Below are 19,255 nucleotides of genomic sequence, written 5' to 3' on the forward strand. Positions count from 1 at the left end.
CATGAGAGCCTCTGGTACAGACCACAGGTGCCACTGTAAGGGGTGAGGGTGGGAAGATGGGTGGAGAGCAGGATGGCCGGCAGGGAGCTTGGGACAGCATCCCTTTACCAGCTGCTACCCAAGTGCTGGGAGGCTTCCCAGGTGGCTCAGTGGTAAAGAACCCTCCTGCCAATGCAGGAGACATGAGATGCAGGTTCAATCCCTAGGTCGAGAAGATCCCCTGGAGGAGGGCATGACAACCCACTCCAGTATTCCTGCCTGGAGAATCCATGGGCAGAGGAGCCTGGTGGGCGACAGTCCATAGGGTCACAAAGAGTTGGACAGGACTGAGCGACTAAGTGTGCACATGAGTGCTGAGTTTCATCAATTCACATCTTCAGATCAGATCAGTCGCTCAGTCGTGTCCGACTCTTTGCGACCCCATGAATCGCAGTACGCCAGGCCTCCCTGTCCATCACCAACTCCTGGAGTTCACTCAGACTCATGTCCATCAAGTCAGTGATGCCATCCAGCCATCTCATCCTCTGTCGTCCCCTTCTCCTCCTGCTCCCAATCCTTCCCAGCATCAGAGTCTTTTCCAGTGAGTCAACTCTTCGCATGAGGTGGCCAAAGTACTGGAGTTTCAGCTTTAGCATCATTCCTTCCAAAGAAATCCCAGGGCTGATCTCCTTTAGAATGAACTGGTTGGATATCCTTGCAGTCCAAGGGACTCTCAAGAGTCTTCTCCAACACCACAGTTCAAAAGCATCAATTCTTCGGCGCTCAGCCTTCTTCACAGTCCAACTCTCACATCCATACATGACCACAGGAAAAACCATAGCCTTGACTAGACGAACCTTTGTTGGCAAAGTAGTGTCTCTGCTTTTGAATATGCAATCTAGGTTGGTCATAACTTTCCTTCCAAGGAGTAAGCGTCTTTTAATTTCATGGCTGCAGTCACCATCTGCAGTGATTTTGGAGCCCAGAAAAATAAAGTCTGACACTGTTTCCACTGTTTCCCCATCTATTTCCCATGAAGTGATGGGACCAGATGCCATGATCTTCGTTTTCTGAATGTTGAGCTTTAAGCCAACTTTTTCACTCTCCACTTTCACCTTCATCAAGAGGCTTTTTAGTTCCTCTTCACTTTCTGCCATAAGGGTGGTGTCATCTGCATATCTGAGGTTATTGATATTTCTCCTGGCAATCTTGATTCCAGCTTGTGTTTCTTCCAGTCCAGCATTTCTCATGATGTACTCTGCATATAAGTTAAGTAACCAGGGTGACAATATACAGCCTTGACGAACTCCTTTTCCTTGAACCAGTCTGTTGCTTACCACCAATGAAAAATGGACTCAGTCTGACAGTGGATGTGTGGCTCAGCTTTGTGGAAATGCAGCATTCAGTAATTTTTTTTTTTTATTATAACAAATTCTATTAGCTCATTTTATTTATTTTTATTTTTATTTTTTTTTCAGTAGATAACATTTAATTGTATGTACAAGTAGAATTCGGGGAGGGAACACAGATGACTGAGAGGTTATACAGCCTTGAGTTCTGACATTAATGGTTAACAAAAAACAGGACTGTTCATAAATCAGTGCTGGTTATGGCTACAGATCAAATCTTCTCAGTTTCTATGTATGGATTAGGCTTTCTCTTTTCTTCCCCACGTTCTACACTTCATCTTCAATCCCTTCTTTTACTCAAACTCAATAAAACTGTGGCGATAAATGCCTTAAAGATAAATACAATACACAGAATAGAATATAATTTTAAACTACCGACTTCTTTCACATTTAGTTCAACTACTGAGATTTTGGCGATCTCAAAAAAAAAAAATTTGAAACTGGCATTTATGGAAATTAATTTTCAAGGGGCCTTGTGCAATTTATTTGACAATGAATTAAGTAATTTTTAAAATATTTATCAGCTGTGTTGGGTCTTTGTTGTGGTGCATAGACTCAGTTTCCCCATGGCATATGGGATCTTAGTTCTCCCACCAGGGATGGAACCACAGTCCCCTTGCATTGGAAGACGGTTTCTTAACCAGTGGACCACCAGGGGAGTCCTAGCATTCAGTATTTTAATAACTGGTACATTCTCACCCATGTCAACCTCTGGGTGTCAGCCTTGGGTGGTGATTATATGATCCTGGACTTTTCTGTCTTTATGAAAAGTCCATAGTGGTTTCAGGAAGAGCATCGGGGCTCCCCAGGCCACCCTTCTGACCTCTCCTCCTTCTCCACGCACCGCTCCCCCCCCCCCCCACCCCCCGCCCCCTGCCAGGCCATGGACAGTCAGAAGCAGTTCACCGGTCCGGAAATCCAGTTCCTGCTTTCGTGCTCCGAAGCGGATGAGAACGAGATGATCAACTGTGAGGAGTTCGCCAACCGCTTCCAGGAGCCAGCCCGCGACATCGGCTTTAACGTGGCGGTGCTGCTGACCAACCTGTCAGAGCACGTGCCGCACGACCCGCGCCTGCGCAACTTCCTCGAGCTCGCGGAGAGCATCCTCGAGTACTTCCGGCCCTACCTGGGCCGCATCGAGATCATGGGGGCCTCCCGCCGCATCGAACGTATCTACTTCGAGATCTCGGAGACCAACCGCGCTCAGTGGGAGATGCCCCAGGTCAGCAGACCCATGCATGTGCATGCTCGCCTCCCGGGGCTTCCGGGGCATGCCCCTCTCATGCTTGGACCCCACATGGGGCAGTGCACGCTTTGCACATGTCCTTTGCAGACCCCATTGGGCCCCTGCTCCATTCGTGTAAGCCCATGCCCACCCTCTTGCACACGTTGTATGGGTACTGCTGTGCCCTTGCAGACCTTGCAGACCTCTGGCTCTCCCATGCCCACCTTGTGCAGACATAGACATACCCTGATATGGGGCTTCCCCTGTAGCTCAGTAGTAAAGAATCTGCCTGCAATGCAGCAGACGAGGGTTCGATGCCTGGGTTGGGAAGATCCCCTAGAGGAGGGCATGGCAATCCACTCCAGTGTTCTTGCCTGAAGAATCTGCATGGGCAGAGAAGCCTGTGGGGGGCTACAGTCCATGAGGTCACAAAGAGCTGGACACAACTGAAGCGACTGAGCACACAGCATACATACCCTGATGCAACACCAGCAGCATTGGCATGCCCTTAGTGTGGCTGCTCACACCACGCCTGCCTCTTGCACACTCACCCTGGGAGCTCTTAGTAGTCCGGATGCAACTGTACCCACACGGTGTACTTGAACCCATGTGGTTACACCCACCTTGCTCACCTTACCAGCAGCTTCTGATATGCTCTCGCCTGCCCGTGCCCACTCTTCTGCACATTCACCCTGAGGGCTCCGGGATGCCCTAATGCTGGCCCATCCCTCACCAGTCACCACGTGCGTGCATGCTAAGTCGCTTCAGTCATATCTGACTCTTTGCAACCCTATGCAATGTAGCCCACCAGGCTCCTCTGCCCATGGGATTCTCCGTGGGCTGCCATTTCCTTCTCCACACCAGTCACCACATGTGCCCCAAAATGCCCTCTGAATTCCTAACACACAATTCCCATCTCACTTGTTGTGGGCCCACCTGTGGGTGCACCTGTCTTGCACACTCATTCTGAGGATGCCAGTGTGCCTTTCTGAAGCCTTGGCATGCCACATGGTTGCCTGCCCCTCACTTATTCACCCACACATGCCCTGGCACACCCATGCTCACCCATAAGCCCTTGGACCGCCCTCTCCAACATGTTCACAAGAGCCCCCCTCACCCGGTCCTTGGTGGCCAAGCCTACCCCTTGACCTGATGTGCTCCTAATATGCCCAGCCCACAGTACTTGTCCCTTACATCCTCTCTTGCTCCAAGAGTACACTCACATGGCCCTGGCATGCCCCCAGTCCACCTCACACACACAGCCAGCATGTGGTTCCCCTCCCCCATTCTCTCACATGCCCACGTGCCCTTCGTGCAGGTTCGGGCCCTGTTGTCCAAGTGGCCCTCCTGCTCACAATCACAATGCACACCAAGACTGTGTGCCCCTTGCACTCAGACTTCCTTTTTTGTTGTTGTATTTTGGCCATGCTATGCAGCATGCAGGATGGTTCCCCGATCAGGGACGGAACCCAGGCCTCCGCAGTGAAAGCACAGAATCCTAACCCCAGGGTCATCAGGGAACTCCTCCTACTTCCCTTTGGTTTCCCAGATGCCCACCCCCCAGGAACCCACACACTCCTCCTACTTGCTCTTGCACACCCTTCCCACATCACACAGTACATGAGGCTTGCACTCCCATCAACTCCGCAGCCCTGGGCCCCTCAACTCTCCTCCGTGAGACCTGGCTCATGCACTCCCAGGCCTGTACCCCACCCTGAACCATGCCCTCATGTTCCAGGCCCTCTTACCCTTATTCCTGGGTCCCCCTGCGTGAGGCGTGAGCATCGTGGTGAATACACAAAGCCTGTATGAACTGTAGGCCCCTCCCACATTTACAGGACTTCCCAGGTGGCACAGGGGTAAAGAATCTGCCAATGCAGGAGACACAGGTTCAATCCCTAGGTCAGGAAGATCCCCTGGAGAAGGAAATGGCAACCCACACCAGTATGCTTGCCTGGGAAATCTCATGGACAGAGGATCCTGGTGGGCTACAGTCCATGGGGTCGCAAAAGAGTTGGACACGACTTAGCGACTAAACAGCAACAGCCCACATCTACAGCCTCCATCCCCGGTTGTGCCCAGGTCCACACATGCCTCCCCCATATTCCCATGTCCACAGGCGCACTGAGCCCGGCATGGTCACCTTCTCCCCCATGTTCTCCCATGCCACCTTGGCCCCCTCACACCCGATACCTCCCTAAGCCCCTGTGCCCTCTCACAAGGCTTTTGCACATTGGCCCCCATCACATACTCCACCAGAACCCCCAAGATATTGCTCACTCAACTGTATCCCTTGAGGCATCACTGTACATTCATCCTGCTCTCCAATCTGGCTTAAAAGCCATTGCATCATCCTTGCACCCAGGATGGCCGCACATCCCTTCATCTGCAGGAAACCGTGGCTCGTCACTGGTCCTTCACACTCTGGTACCTGCTGTGGGAGCTCCAGCCCCCCACCTCTGCCCCTCAAATGCACTCCACGGGCACACTCTTTGTTAGCGTTATTCCTCCAAACACTCACTTCCTCCTGCTCACTCCTTGCCATTCGCACTTTCTGGTGGTCCCAGGAGTCCATGTCTGTCTGCATGGCCCTCCAGTGCTCAAACAGCAGTACCGAGATAGCAGGCACGTAGGGCATTTCGTAGGCGCCAGGCCCTGTTCTAAGCACTCAGCATCTATTAACTCATAAGGGGAAACTGAGGCCCAGAGAGTTCCATCTAACAGTGGTAGAATTGGGATTGGAACCCAGACAGGCTGGCTGCAGAACTGTTGCCCTCAACCACCATGCCCCCTTTCTCAAAGAAGCCAAAAACATCGATTCTGGAGCCAGCTTGTTGGGAATTCAAATTCCACGCCTGTCACCTTTCGGCTGCGTCACCCTGAACACGTGACTTTCTGGGCCTCCACTTCTTCGTCTGTAAAATGGGGATAACAGCCCATACTTCTGGGATGGTTTGTAAGGATTAATTGTGATTACGATACGCAAAATGCCAGGATACTGGCCCTGGCCCAGTTGAAATTCATACAAGTGCACCTACAGCGAGCGCAGTACAGGTGCACTCCTCGAGAAATAAAAACCACGATGATGCTTAGAACAGCGGCGAGCGCCCGGCCGCCTTCGCTGTGGTCCCAAGTGCCCGCCGACGGCGCCCCCATCATGTCCCCTCCGCCCCGCGCTGCAGGTGAAGGAGTCGAAGCGTCAGTTCATCTTCGACGTGGTGAACGAGGGCGGCGAGTCGGAGAAGATGGAGCTCTTCGTGAGCTTCTGCGAGGACACCATCTTCGAGATGCAGATCGCCGCGCAGATCTCGGAGCCCGAGGGCGAGCCGGAGGAGGACGAGGACGAGGGCGTGGGCGCGGCGGAGGCGGGCGCGGAGAGCGCGGAGGAGGGCGCCGCGGGGCCCGAGGGCGCGGCGGCCACGGCGGCGGCGGGCGCCACAGCGCGGCTGGTGGCGGCCGCGAACCGGGCCATGCGGGGCCTCAGCTACCGCAGCCTGCGGCGGCGCGTGCGACGGCTGCGGCGGCTCACGGCGCGCGAGGCGGCGACCGCGGTGGCCGCACTCCTCTGGGCCGTGCTGGCGCGCGCGGGCGCGGCGGGCGCGGGGGCCGCGGCGGGCGCGCTGCGCCTGCTCTGGGGCTCTCTCTTCGGCGGCGGCCTGGTGGAGGGCGCCAAGAAGGTGACGGTGACCGAGCTCCTGGCGGGCATGCCCGACCCCACGAGCGACGAGGTGCACGGAGAGCAGCCGGCCGGGTCCGGGGGCGACGCGGACGGCGAGGGCGCGGGCGAGGGCGCGGGCGATGCCGCCGAGGGTGCGGGCGACGAGGAGGTGGCGGACCAGGAGGACCCGGGAGTCGCCGACGGGACGGTGGCTGTGGCCGATGGGGGGCCCTTCCGACCCGAAGGGGCCGGCCTCGGGGATATGGGTGACACGACGCCGGCGGAGCCGCCCACGCCCGAGGGCTCGCCCATCATCAAGAGGAAGCTGGGGGTGAGAGTGCGGGCGGGGGCTTCAGGGCTTTGGAATGACTGAGGTAGGAGGGAGGGTGAGAAAGGGGAAGAGAGACTCTAATAGAGGGTGGGTGGCAGTGCACAGAGAGAAGGAAAACAAAAAACGACGGTGAGAGGGCCTGAGAGATGCAGAGACGCACAGAGAGAGAGACACACTCAAAGACCGACACAGAGATGGAGACCTGGAGAAAGGCTCCCGGTAATACGCGCAGTGTTTCTGGGAGCCACGGAGGAAAAGATATCTGGAAACAAATAGAGCCAGCGATCCAGAGACCAAATTAGAGGGGAAATGGGATCAAGACCTAAAAAGACCCAAGATGGGGTCAGAGACACTGAGGGGAAGACCCTCAGAGATACAGGCGATTGAGGGGAATTAAGTAGCCCACTTGACAGAAGCCCCTAAAGCATTCTCAGTCCCTCAGTGCAGAGTGCCGGTAGGGGTGCCGTTGTCAAGGTGATGAGAGGCCCTGCGGGGAGAAGCTCCACTGGGAGTCAGCCTGACTGCACAGTGCTTTGGTCACGGCTGCTCCATCTTTCTGAGCCTCAGTTTCCCCTCTGTAAAATGAGAATTATACTCCTTTTCTGGTGGGGGTGGAAGGAGAGTACACCTCAGACTGCCTAGGAGAAAAGTGCAGAAGGGACATGGAGAGGAATAGGCAGATCTGAGGGGCACCGAGGGTGCGGGCTCTGCCCTGATACTTGCCCGGCCGCCAGGTGGACGGAGAGGAAGAAGAGCTGCCTCCAGAGCCGGAGCCGGAGCCGGAGCCCGAGCCGGAGAAAGCTGAGTGAGTGGCCTCAGGTGCAAGGGCCCAGCCTCTATCACTCCCTCATGGACTGGGAGCCTCCCGAGGTCAGGGCCTGAGGCTGTCCTGGTCACCCTGTGACCTCAGCATCACTCAGCCCAAGCCCAGACCCAGAGGAGGGCCTCTGTGAAAGACGGTAGAGGAAGAAATGCTCCTCTCTTCCCCACAAGCCTTTCTACCAGCCGTTCCCTCTGCCTGCAGCACCTTCCCCCATGCTTGGTCTCAGCCTTCCTCCTCCTTCCCATGTTGGCTCACCCATCTCCTTCTCCTGGAAGCCTACCTTGACTCCCCTGCTAAGATGAAGGGATGTCTCCTTCTCAGGGTTCCCATGAGCCTCTGAGCTTCCCCCATCCCAGCCCTGACTGCTCTGGGCTGCGACTGTCTGGTGATGGGTCTGAACCCCATTGGACCCTCACCCCTTGAAGACAGGGCCGGAGGTTGGTCTCACCACTATGTCCACAACACCATCTAGACCTGGGCCAGGCATGGGAGGGGCCCCACACTTGGCTTTGAATGAATGCATGCGTGCATTTCCTGGGCACCTTCTCACTCTCTGTGTTCTGCCCTGCAGTGCTGAGAATGGGGAGAAGGAAGAAGTCCCTGAGACCCCACCAGAACCCCCCAAAAAGGCAGCTCCTCCTCCACCCCCTCCAAAGAAGGAGGGAGCTGGTGGTGCAGGCCTGGAATTCTGGGGAGAACTGGAAGTACAGCGGGTGAAGTTCTTGGTGAGGACCCAGCAAGGGCATCCGAAGCCCCCTCTCAGGGAAACCCAGCATTCACATGACTTCTGCCCCCACCCTGTTCTTGAGCCCACCTGTGCCCAGCTCACCTCTGAGGGGAAGCCAGTCTGGGCAGAGGGCAGAGATGTCCCCAGACAGAGCAGGACCTGGGCACAGGGCAGCATTTTCAGGTGGTCCTCCCTTGGCCCCTCAGCCTCTCCCTGCCCACAGTCCTTATTCCCACCTCCATGCCTTTGCGCACCTGGGGCCACCTGCTTCGATTTCCCTCCTCCACCTCTATCCAGAGCTAAATCCAGCTGAAGCCATGGCCTATTTCTTGGCTCTCAGCCTTCAGGTGGGAGCTGCCACACAAGCCCCAGCTCCTCCTGTGCAGGGGGTGGGGGGAGGTGTGAGGTGAGACTCACCTCCTCATCCAGGCCCGGAAGAAGGGAGAGTGAAATTTGGGAGGGCAGGGCCCAGGGCTCCACCTGTCCTGTCTCCTCTCCAGGCCAGTCTGACATGAGGAGCTTAGGAAAACATGCTGGACAAAAGGGGGGGGGGGTCCTGTGAGGATTTGGGGAAAGAACAGGGAATGGAGAGAGCAATGGAGAGGAAAAAAGAAAAGGAGAGTTAGGAATAGATGTCCTCTGCCCGGATTAAAGCAGACCAGGCCACCTTGTCCTGGAAGCAGCATGGCAGAGGGGTTGGGAGAGTAGACTCTGGAGCTGGACTGCCTGGCTTCAAAGCCCAGGTCTGCCACTTCTTACCAACATGACCTTGAACAAGACAGCTCACTCCCTGAACCTCCGTTTCCTCATCCAGAAAGTGGGCACATCAGCGCAGAACTAAACAAATTCATGTAGATAAAGCACTTAGCCCAGGTCTTGGTATACAGTAAGCACTCAATAAATGGGAAGTTGTGGGACGAGTTATTCAGGACCCCAGTGCTTGGGTTGTGGGTGAATGTTGGGATAAATTCTCCAAGGGAGAGGATGGACTGTGAGCTGTCTTTCTCTTTCTCTCTGCATCTTAGAACTACCTCTCAAGGAATTTTTACACCCTGCGATTCCTTGCCCTCTTCTTGGCATTTGCCATCAACTTCATCCTGCTGTTTTATAAGGTGCTGGTCAAGAGGGGCTGGGAGGATCAAGTGCTGATCTGGGCTGTGGGATGGGAGGTTCAGTCCCAATAGGTCCCCAGGGCCCTTGAAATTCACCAGGAACAAGGGATTGGGCTCAGGGTCCCGGGGAAGGGTTGGGCTGGACACCTGGATCTTGAGATGGGTATCTGGGTCCATCTGGAACACATGCCTAAGGCCCTGGGGGAGTTAGAACAGCAAACAGGTTGTGGGTTCCACATTCAGCTCTGCCACTGGCCAGCCCTGTGCCTCTGGGTACAGGCCTTGCCCTCTCTGCAGCACCCACCAATTCAGTTACTTCTCTTTGCTTTCACAAAAGCTAAAGAGAAATCTGTGGGGAGGAGGCAATGGGAAGCTCATGGGAATTCTTTTAATTAAATTAATTCTCTTAATTCTCACAGTTCAGGGACTAAGATCCTACATGCCATACAGTGCGGCCAAAACAAACAAACAAAAAAACACATGTAAAGCTCTCAGAATAGTACCTGGTATATAAAGATGCTGTATGAATAGATGATAGCAACCACTAATTTTAGTATTAGTATTAGTGTTAAGGGAATTCCCTGTCAGTCCCTGGTTAGGCCTCCTCTTTTGCTGCCAAGAGCCTGGGTTCAATCCCTGGTTGGGGGACTAAGATCTCACAAGTTGGTATATATATGCATGCGTGCTAAGTCGCTTCAGTCCAGCTCTTTGCGACCCCATGAACTGTAGCCTGCCAGGCTCCTCTGTCCATGGGATTCTCTAGGCAAGAATACTGGAGTGGGTTGCCATGCCCTCCTCCAGGAAAATCTTCCTGACCCAGGGATTGAACCTGTGTCTCTTATGTCTCCTGCATCTATAGGTGGGTTCTTTACCACTAGTGACACCTGGGAAGACCCTGATATATATGTGTGTGGGCGCGTTAAAATTAGTCTCTCTTTAAGGCTCTACTATCAAGACAAATCAACTCTGTTTTCAGTTCTCCTGTCACTCAGTTCAATAGTCAAGATTCCCAGAACAGAGTCTGATTTGCTAGCTAGGATCCTGGACGTGCCCCTTGATCTTGATTGACAGTCCTGTGGAGACTGCCTCTGACAGGGGCCCAGACCAAACCTCAGGCATGGAGGCTGTTCATTTGCTTTGTGGGTTCAGGCTGTGGTGGACCAGGTACCAGGACCCCTGGTCCCCACCCTGACTGACCTGTTCCCCCCGCTTTAGGTCTCTGACTCTCCACCTGGAGAGGATGATATGGAGGGGTCAGCAGCTGGGGGCCTGTCAGGAGCAGGGTCTGGTGGCGGCTCCGGCTGGGGCTCGGGGGCTGGAGAGGAAGCAGAGGGCGACGAGGATGAGAACATGGTGTACTACTTCCTGGAGGAGAGCACGGGTTACATGGAGCCTGCCTTGCGGTGCTTGAGCCTTCTGCATACGCTGGTGGCCTTTCTCTGTATCATTGGCTACAACTGCCTCAAGGTGGGTCATGACCACAGCCTTGGGGCCGGGACGTGTGTGTGTGTGTGTGTGTGTGTGTTCGGTGGAGAGGGGAGAACATGAGCTGGGGCCCTGGCTGAGAGGATCTGGGACAGGGGCTGGGGTATGGTGCACAGCATTGGGACAAAGGGAACCTAGGGCTGGGGTAAGGCCAGGGGCTGAATACAGTATTGGGCTCTTTAGCAAGTGTGATATTCAAACTGGGAACTGATGCAGCTCACACTGAAGAGATGGGTCCCATGTTGATGTTAATTTCTGGGTCAAGAAGCACAATTTGTCATTTGGGACTACGTGTCATATTCTACGTGTTGGTCAGCTGGTGAATCTGTGAGGGTGTGCGGGCCTCAGACGCAGCCTGGGTGCCAACAGGGGGACGTGGATTCTGACATAACTGTGCCCGAAGCTTTGTGATGCCCCATAAGTTGTGTTACAAAAATTTCCACTTGAGTTCCACGGGAGCTGACTGTCCAGCTAATCTTGACACTTTACAGTTGGACGAACAGAGTTCTTTGGGCTTCGAATGTCTGCATGTGCAGTTCCCTCTGCCTCGAAGGCTCTGCCCTGCTTTGATCTCCTCTCACCTGCCTGATTCATTCCTCCTCCTTCCCTTGGGAGGCCACCGACTGCAGCAGGCACCAGTTCTGGGCCCTCCTGGGTTTTTTGCGCATCCCAGCCCTGACCTTATCATTGCATTTCCCCACCGCTACTACCCTGATCACTCTGGGAGCGCGGCTCTGCTGTGGGGTCTCATGAAGGCTCCAGCAAGACATCACTGTTCCTGCCGAGGCTGTGGTCTCCTGACACTCCACCCCTAACCCTGTTTACCTCCGTGCACCCTCTAGGTGCCCTTGGTGATCTTTAAGCGGGAGAAGGAACTGGCCCGGAAGCTGGAGTTTGATGGCCTCTATATCACGGAGCAGCCTGAGGATGATGACGTGAAAGGCCAGTGGGACCGGCTGGTGCTCAACACTCCGTAAGGGCTCAGCAGCCCCCGCAGTGGGTGGGGGATGCAGAACTGGGGTACCACTCCATCCCCAGCCCAGGCCTGGCAAGCCTGGGGTTCCAGGCGCTGCCGATCCTGACTCATTCTCTCCAAGCCTCCACCTTCCTCTTTGTAATACACACCGGTTGCCTGTGCATTAAAGTACCTGTTGGGGTGCTGGTGACACATGGAGATTCTCGGGGCCCCAGCCCAGGAGATTCTGGTTCAGTGAGTCTCCAGAGGCGCCCAGGAGCTGCATTTTAAACTCTGTCCTCACGCAGGATTCTCACCAGGTGTCATGAATGGGAAACTGATGAAATCATTTGGGATTTGAACTGAGCCCAGGGAGGAAATGAGGGTTATGCGGGCAATGTGGTGGGACACTGGGCCCCCAAAGAGCACTCCAAGCCTATCCCATTCTCCCCAAGTGAAGTCCCATCTTCCATGTTCATACAGCCAGGCTGCATCCTGAGAGGGAGGCATGTCTAGAATAAGAACACCAGGTCAGGACTTCCCTGGCAGTCCAGTGGTTAAGACTCCGTGCTTCCAATGCAGGCGGCGCGGGTTTGATCCCTGGTCAGGGAACTAAGATGCCGCATGCTGCGGGAGCCAAAAACAAAAAAACAAAACAAAACCTGGTAAATAAAGGGCCAGAAGCATCAAATAAAATTAAATAAAACAGCATGAGAAAGCCCTCTGCTCCCTGGATGCCAGAGCGGGGCCATGCTGCTGGCTCCAACTCCCCCCGACGCCCATCACACACTCTTGTCTCCCATCTGAGTGCAGTTCAGGTCTTTGTACATCCCCGTCACCTGGGCTCCACTGATGACAGCAGCGGGTCCTGGGGGTGGGGGCAGGATGTTAAGGTTGACCTTGGACAAGCATCACCTGGCCTGGGGTCTTTAGAGACTGATCCTGAGTGAGAGAGGTTGACCCCACTGTCTGGGATCCCCTGTGAGAAAAGCATTGGAATTACAACCCCACCGCACCCCCCACCCCACTCCCACCCCAATCTGGCCGGCAGCTCCTGTTCCTTCCTCCCTGAACATCTTGTGGCTTCTTTCTCTCGGCAGGTCTTTCCCCAGCAACTACTGGGACAAGTTTGTCAAGCGGAAGGTGAGACGCTGCCAAAAGGGAGGTCGAAGGTCCTCCCCAGCTGGGTCCCTTGATGCCACGAGCCCAGTCAAGCACTTGCTTTGCATGCAGCCTTGGGCAAGGCGCTTTGCCTCTCTGAGAAGCACCTCAGTTTGCCCGTCTGGAAATGGACATGATAGTCACCCCCGACCCCCCTATAATGAGACAATGCATGTGACAACCTCAGCAGTGCCTGCCGCAGAGTAAATACTTCATGAATATTACTTTTGAGGGAGGAGCTAAGGCATCTTATCTTCAGCACATAGACTCTGGTGCTGGATTGTCTGCTTTTCTCTTTTTTGTTAATATTTCATTAATTAATTAATTTGACTGCATTGGGTCATAGTTGCAGCACCTGGGATCTTCACTGCTGTACTCGGGCTACTCTAGTTGTGGCTTAGCTGCTCTGCGGTCTGTGGGAACTGAGTTCCTCTACTCGAGACAGAACCCATGTCTCCTGCATTGGAAGGCAGATTCTTATCCACTGGATTATGAGGGAAGTCCCTTGTCTGCTTTTCCATTCCTGGGTGTGTCACCCTTTCTGTGCCTCAATTTCCATCATGTTGAGTGAGGTACTAAGAGGGCTGACCCCACTGGGTTGTTGTAAAGATTGTTTGACCTGCTTCGTGAACAGTATCTGGCACAAAAAAAGACATTAGACAAGTGTTGGCTGTTAGAATCATTCATTCACTCAACAAAAGTTTATTGAGTACCTCCTAGGTATCTAGTCGGTCCTACCTACTAGGAACTGTACTGGGGTTCCTAGCAGTAAACATATCTTGGCCCTTAAATTGGAAAGACAGATGAGGAACACATTTTATAATGTTCAGATGATGATAAGTGTTGTAGGAGAGAAAAAGACGGCGCGGGGCAGGGAGGAGTGTGTGGGGGCCGGCCCAGAGAGATTACTCTTTCGTGCAGGGTGATTAGGAGGTGAGGGAATAAGGCAGGTGAAAATCCGGGGGAAGTGTGTCCTGGGCAGGGCGAGAATGGCAGCTGTAAAGGAGCTGGGGCAGGGATGTGCCTGGAGCATTTGAGGAGCTGTGGGGAAGCCAGTGTGGCTGGAGCAGAGTGAGTGAGAGGGTGAGCAGGAGATAAATTCAGCAGTGATGGGGTTGGTGGGCAGTTATATAGGATTATATAGGGCTATATAGGTTATATAGTTATATAGGATTCCTTGCCTACCTGCCTAATTATAATAAATTATCCCAATTAATTTGGCTAATGAGTTAACTGGTGGGAGGTGCTTTATTACTTTTGGACCCTACCCCTGAGGATCTGAAGAAAGTTCTGGCCCTTCTCCCCAGAAAAATGCACCCCCAATCTCTCACACAAAGTTCAGACCTCCCCCCGACAGAGCAGACCACCACCTTCCCCACTCCAGTCATGTCTGCACAGCTCCATGCTCCCCATGCAGGTCTTGGACAAGCACGGGGACATCTATGGGCGGGAGCGGATCGCCGAGCTGCTGGGCATGGATCTGGCCACGCTGGAGATCACAGCCCACAACGAGCGCAAACCTGAACCACCGCCGGGGCTGCTCACCTGGTGAGCCAGGGAGGACCGCCCCCACCCCCAGGCCTGGGGCAGGTGGCCGTGGTCTGACTCTCCAGCATCTGGCCACCCTTGTTTTCTCTGCCCTACAGGCTTATGTCCATCGATGTGAAGTACCAGATCTGGAAGTTCGGGGTCATCTTCACAGACAATGTGAGGAGGGCCCCGTAGGTGGGGGAGGGGCCTGCAGGTGAAGGGCGCTAGGAGGGTTGGGGGCTCCACCCCCAGGTATCCCTGACCAGGGACCCACTCCTGAGCTCTGCGCACATCTGATCCTAGGGCACCCTCAGTCCTGCCTAAGGCTCCTTACCCTCCACACACTCTTTGTTTTGTTTTCCTTAATTCATTTTCTTTTATATTTAATCATTAATTTGGCTGCACTGGGTCTTTGCTGCTGCACACAGGCGTTCTCTAGCTGTGGCGAGTGGGGGTACTGCTCTCCAGTTGCAGGGTAGTTTGCAGCACGTGGGCTCAGTAGTTGTGGTGGACAAGCTTAGCTGCCCCCACAGAATGTGGAATCTTCCTAGACCAGGGATCAAACCTGCATCCCCTGCATTGGCAAGCGTATTCTTAGCCACTAGACCTCCACGGAAGACCCAGAACACTCTTATATTCCCAGACTACATCCTTCTGCTGAGGGTTCCCCAGCTCCTCGAAGAATGGCTTCCCACACCGAGTGCGCCATTGTTCTAGAGTGTTCCTGATCCTTCAAATAATCCCTAGCCAGAGATGGCACCCTGACCACCAGAGCACTCCCAATGCTCTTGAACGGTCCTGGGCCTCCAGAGAGCTCCTTGACCCTCATGCATGCCCGTTGACCCCTGGTTTGTGTGCCCACAGTCTTTCCTGTACCTGGGCTGGTACATGGTGATGTCCCTCCTCGGGCACTACAACAACTTCTTCTTTGCCGCCCACCTCCTGGACATCGCCATGGGGGTCAAGACGCTGCGCACCATCCTCTCCTCCGTCACCCACAATGGGAAGCAGGTGTGGAGGGATCTGCCCGAGTGGAGTGAACCTGGCAGGGGCCACCTTAGCTGTCCCTTAGGAGGGATGGAGGGTGAAGGCTGGGCAGCTCAGATGAGGAGGGCGCAGGGTTGGGTGAGGAGGGACAAGGCTGGGCTGGCTGAGCCAGGGTGGATGTGGGTCGTGAGACCCCGGCAGGAGGGCCATCTGGGCTGAAGTGGGGCAACGATAGAGAAGGTGGGCATGGGGGAGCGGCAAGCCGAGCGTGGAGCTGACCCGCTCCCTGCCCGCCCCCAGCTGGTGATGACCGTGGGCCTCCTGGCAGTGGTGGTCTACCTGTACACCGTGGTGGCCTTCAACTTCTTCCGAAAGTTCTACAACAAGAGCGAGGACGAGGATGAACCTGACATGAAGTGTGACGACATGATGACAGTGAGCCCCACCCCCCATGCTCTTGGACCTGTTACCAGCCATCCCTGACCCTTAGTTTTCCCATCTGTAAAGGGGGTTAGTAGTAGGACCTACCTTGGGACTTCCTGGGCTGTCCAGTGGTTGACTCCCCCTTCCAAGGTAGTGGGCGTGGGTTCAATTCCTGGTCAGGGAGCTAAGATCCCACATGCCAGAGAGTGCAACCAAATTAAAAAAAAAAAAAAAAGTAATAGACCCTACCTTGCAGACTTATTTCCGGGGTTAAGTGATCTGACCCTTGTGAGGTACTTGGAACGCTGCCTCAATGAATGGTAGCCACTGTTGTAATATTTGAGCTTTTCAAGGTATTATCATTGGAAAGGTGCTCAAGCACAGTGCCTGACTTACAAGCCATGTGATTTGGGGTTGACAGCTCAACCTCCCCACGCTCTGGTGTCCTCACCTGTGGAATGATTGCATAATAATAGAGCCTATATCCCAGGGTTGCTTTTAGGACTCAGTGATGCTCCCTGGTAGCTCAGCGGTAAAGAACCCACCTGCCAATGCAGGAGAGATGGGTTCGATCCCTGGGCTGGGAAGATCCCCTGGAGAAGGAAATGGCAACCCACTCCAGTATTCTTGCCTGGGAAATCCCATGGGCAGAGAAGCCTGGTGGGCTACAGTCCATGGGGTCGCAAAGAGTTGGACATAACTGAGCTCCCTGACCATCAAAGACTTTAAAGTTTAAAATAGTGCTTGACAGGTATTAAGGATTCCATAGACGTGAGCTACTATCATCATTATCTATCAGGAAAAGTTTTATGCCGTGCGTGTTTCTATTTTCTCTTCTATTCTAATAAGTGGTGGTCATCACCCAAATTGAGTTTAACCTACTATAGGCAGGGGTCACAGTTGAAAGAATCACTCCAGTGCTTTATCTCAGAACGGCCTGTAATCTGGCACTATGCTCACGGGACCCATCTGGCTCCTCAGTCTGATACTTGAGGCCCCACCAGACTTGGTCTTGTCACTCAGCCTTGTTCCCACCAGTCACTGGTCTTAGCTCTTACCCAAGGCCACTGGGTTCTCTCACTTCCTGAGACACAGAAAAAAAAAGTGTAAGGTCTTTCCCAAGTCTCAGGCAGACCATGTCCTTCCCTCTGCTCAGAACCTTCTTGTGGTTCCCCAGTGCCTTCATGGTGTACAAAGCCAGGGGAAAACTAGCCTGGCCTGAGTCTAACCACAGTCCTTGCCTTTTGCTCTCTGGCTGCCTGGGCCTCCCTCAGTTCCCCTAAAATCATGTGTTTCCTCCCAACCCAAGCCCTTTGCATCTGACAGTCTCTCCACCCGCCCTCTCCCTGGCCCTACGTACACATGCCTATTCACTTGATGCCTCATCTTCAACTTAAATGCTGCCTCTTACAGGAAGCCCTCCGGGACCATTAGCTGGCCCTCATTTCTCTCCTTGCTCTTGCTCACAGGAACTCTGTTTCCAGCCTCACTGAACCTCTTTTCAGTTCCTCACAGGAGCAAGATGTATTCTTTCCTCCCCAGGGGTGACGAAACACATGTGGTTTTCTCTGCCTGGAACTCTCTCTCCCACCTAACATTTTCTTCACGTTTCCAGTTCACACATGTCCTCTCTTCTAGGAAGCCTTACCCTATCACCCAGGCGGGGTCAGGCTTTCAAAACTTCAACGTTTCCTGTGCTTCCCCCATCTTGCCCATGATTACACTGTGCTTTCCTGGCCCTGAGCCCTCCCTATCACAACCCTGATCATTTCTGGGCTGTCACTATCTGATGCCAAGCTTGTGAGCCCTGTAAGAGCAGCGTTCAGGGCTGTCTCAGTCATTGCCGTGTGCGCCCTGCTCCGCCAATCCGGCGCCCTGTAGGTTCTCAGTGAATGTCAAAGACTGAACCCGCGACTCGTGTTTCTCACCCTGCCCCTGCAGTGTTACCTCTTCCACATGTACGTGGGTGTCCGAGCTGGTGGGGGCATTGGGGACGAGATAGAGGACCCAGCAGGCGATGAATACGAGCTGTACCGGGTGGTCTTCGACATCACCTTCTTTTTCTTCGTCATCGTCATCCTGTTGGCCATTATCCAGGGTCAGTACTCATCAGGGTCTGGGGAGTGGGGGCTGTGTCCAGAGGCAGGCTAGCTCTTTAGCATACAAATCCAGGATCTGGTCAGCCTGGATTCATGTCCTGGCTCTACCTCCCTCTACTGTGAGACTTCGGGCAAGTGACCTCTCTGAGACTCAGTTTTTCCATCTATAAGATGAGGATATTAATTATACTAGCCACATAGGGTTGCCAGAATTACGTTAATTCATAGGTGGTAAGTATCTGGCTCATGGTAAGTGCTCAGTAAACACTAGGTATTATTTTTAGTAAGTGGGGTGAGATTAGAGAGATGGAGTACGAGACTCAAAGGCAGATAGCTAGAAGAGGGGAAAGTCTGAATTAGGTGAGAAGTTAGACACTGACATGCACCCTGCAACTCCCCCCAAACCCCCAGGTCTGATCATTGACGCTTTTGGCGAGCTCCGAGACCAACAAGAGCAAGTGAAGGAAGATATGGAGGTAGGTCATGTCTGGGGGGCGACCCTGAGGGATTACAGGACCCTAGGGGGTTGAATGGACCTTCATTCTGATGTCTCCTGCCATGCACAGACCAAGTGCTTCATCTGCGGTATTGGCAGTGATTACTTTGATACGACACCGCATGGGTTCGAGACTCACACACTGGAGGAACACAACCTGGCCAATTACATGTGAGTGTGGGCCCATTGGCCAAACAGGAGGGTGGGGCGTGGCCACCAACAGCGGGGAGGGGAGGGAGATACTATTGACTAGTCTGGGGAGAGGGTGCGGTGTCCATGTGTGTGGACTCCCAGCCAGCTAATCAGGAGAAAGTAAGGGAAATCGTGACCTGTCTACTGCTGCCTCCCATCCCCAGGTTTTTCCTGATGTATCTGATAAACAAGGACGAGACAGAACACACGGGCCAGGTAAGGGTGTGTAATTGGAAGGACAATGGGCAGGGACATGGTGAATTTTAATATAAGGTCAGGCAGCAGGTGGCAGTGAAAAGCTCATGTCAATACGAAGCATTTGAAGATGTGACCAACTAACTCTTCCCCATCCCCCACGGCTAGGAGTCTTACGTCTGGAAGATGTACCAAGAGAGATGTTGGGATTTCTTCCCGGCTGGCGATTGTTTCCGCAAGCAGTATGAGGACCAGCTTAGCTGAGACACCCCCAGCTGGCCCTTCACCCCCCACCTCAAGTGCCTTATTCTCACAGCAAACCCCGTAGCCCTCAAACCCCTCCCCACAAGGCAGCTGGGGGAGGGGTGACCATGTACTGACAAATAAAGTCTGTGCTACACCCCTGACATCTTTGTATTGGATTGCTGATGGGGGGGGGGCATCCAGGAATTCTGCTCTCCTCTCCTC

The 19,255-nt window shown here is 53.9% G+C and overlaps 1 protein-coding gene across 5 annotated transcripts in view; it reads left to right on the top strand.

Annotated features, from left to right (window-relative positions):
• Positions 1-19,194, top strand: part of RYR1 (ryanodine receptor 1) — a 129,010-nt gene extending 109,816 nt beyond the window's left edge. For all 5 annotated transcript variants that reach the window (XM_061388165.1, XM_061388168.1, XM_061388166.1 and 2 more), the window contains 17 exons: positions 2,269-2,610; positions 5,796-6,602; positions 7,337-7,407; positions 7,997-8,150; positions 9,178-9,264; positions 10,480-10,731; positions 11,592-11,722; positions 12,805-12,847; positions 14,283-14,413; positions 14,512-14,572; positions 15,260-15,406; positions 15,683-15,817; positions 17,747-17,903; positions 18,316-18,380; positions 18,471-18,571; positions 18,757-18,808; positions 18,956-19,194. In XM_061388165.1, the coding sequence (XP_061244149.1) occupies positions 2,269-2,610; positions 5,796-6,602; positions 7,337-7,407; positions 7,997-8,150; positions 9,178-9,264; positions 10,480-10,731; positions 11,592-11,722; positions 12,805-12,847; positions 14,283-14,413; positions 14,512-14,572; positions 15,260-15,406; positions 15,683-15,817; positions 17,747-17,903; positions 18,316-18,380; positions 18,471-18,571; positions 18,757-18,808; positions 18,956-19,051 (2,832 nt within the window). In that variant the 3' untranslated portion in view covers positions 19,052-19,194. The remainder of the gene's footprint in view (positions 1-2,268; positions 2,611-5,795; positions 6,603-7,336; positions 7,408-7,996; positions 8,151-9,177; positions 9,265-10,479; positions 10,732-11,591; positions 11,723-12,804; positions 12,848-14,282; positions 14,414-14,511; positions 14,573-15,259; positions 15,407-15,682; positions 15,818-17,746; positions 17,904-18,315; positions 18,381-18,470; positions 18,572-18,756; positions 18,809-18,955) is intronic.
• Positions 19,195-19,255: the final 61 nt, after the last annotated feature.

Source organism: Bos javanicus, chromosome 18 (genome assembly GCF_032452875.1).
Source record: "Bos javanicus breed banteng chromosome 18, ARS-OSU_banteng_1.0, whole genome shotgun sequence".
NCBI classification, from domain to species: Eukaryota; Metazoa; Chordata; class Mammalia; order Artiodactyla; family Bovidae; genus Bos; species Bos javanicus.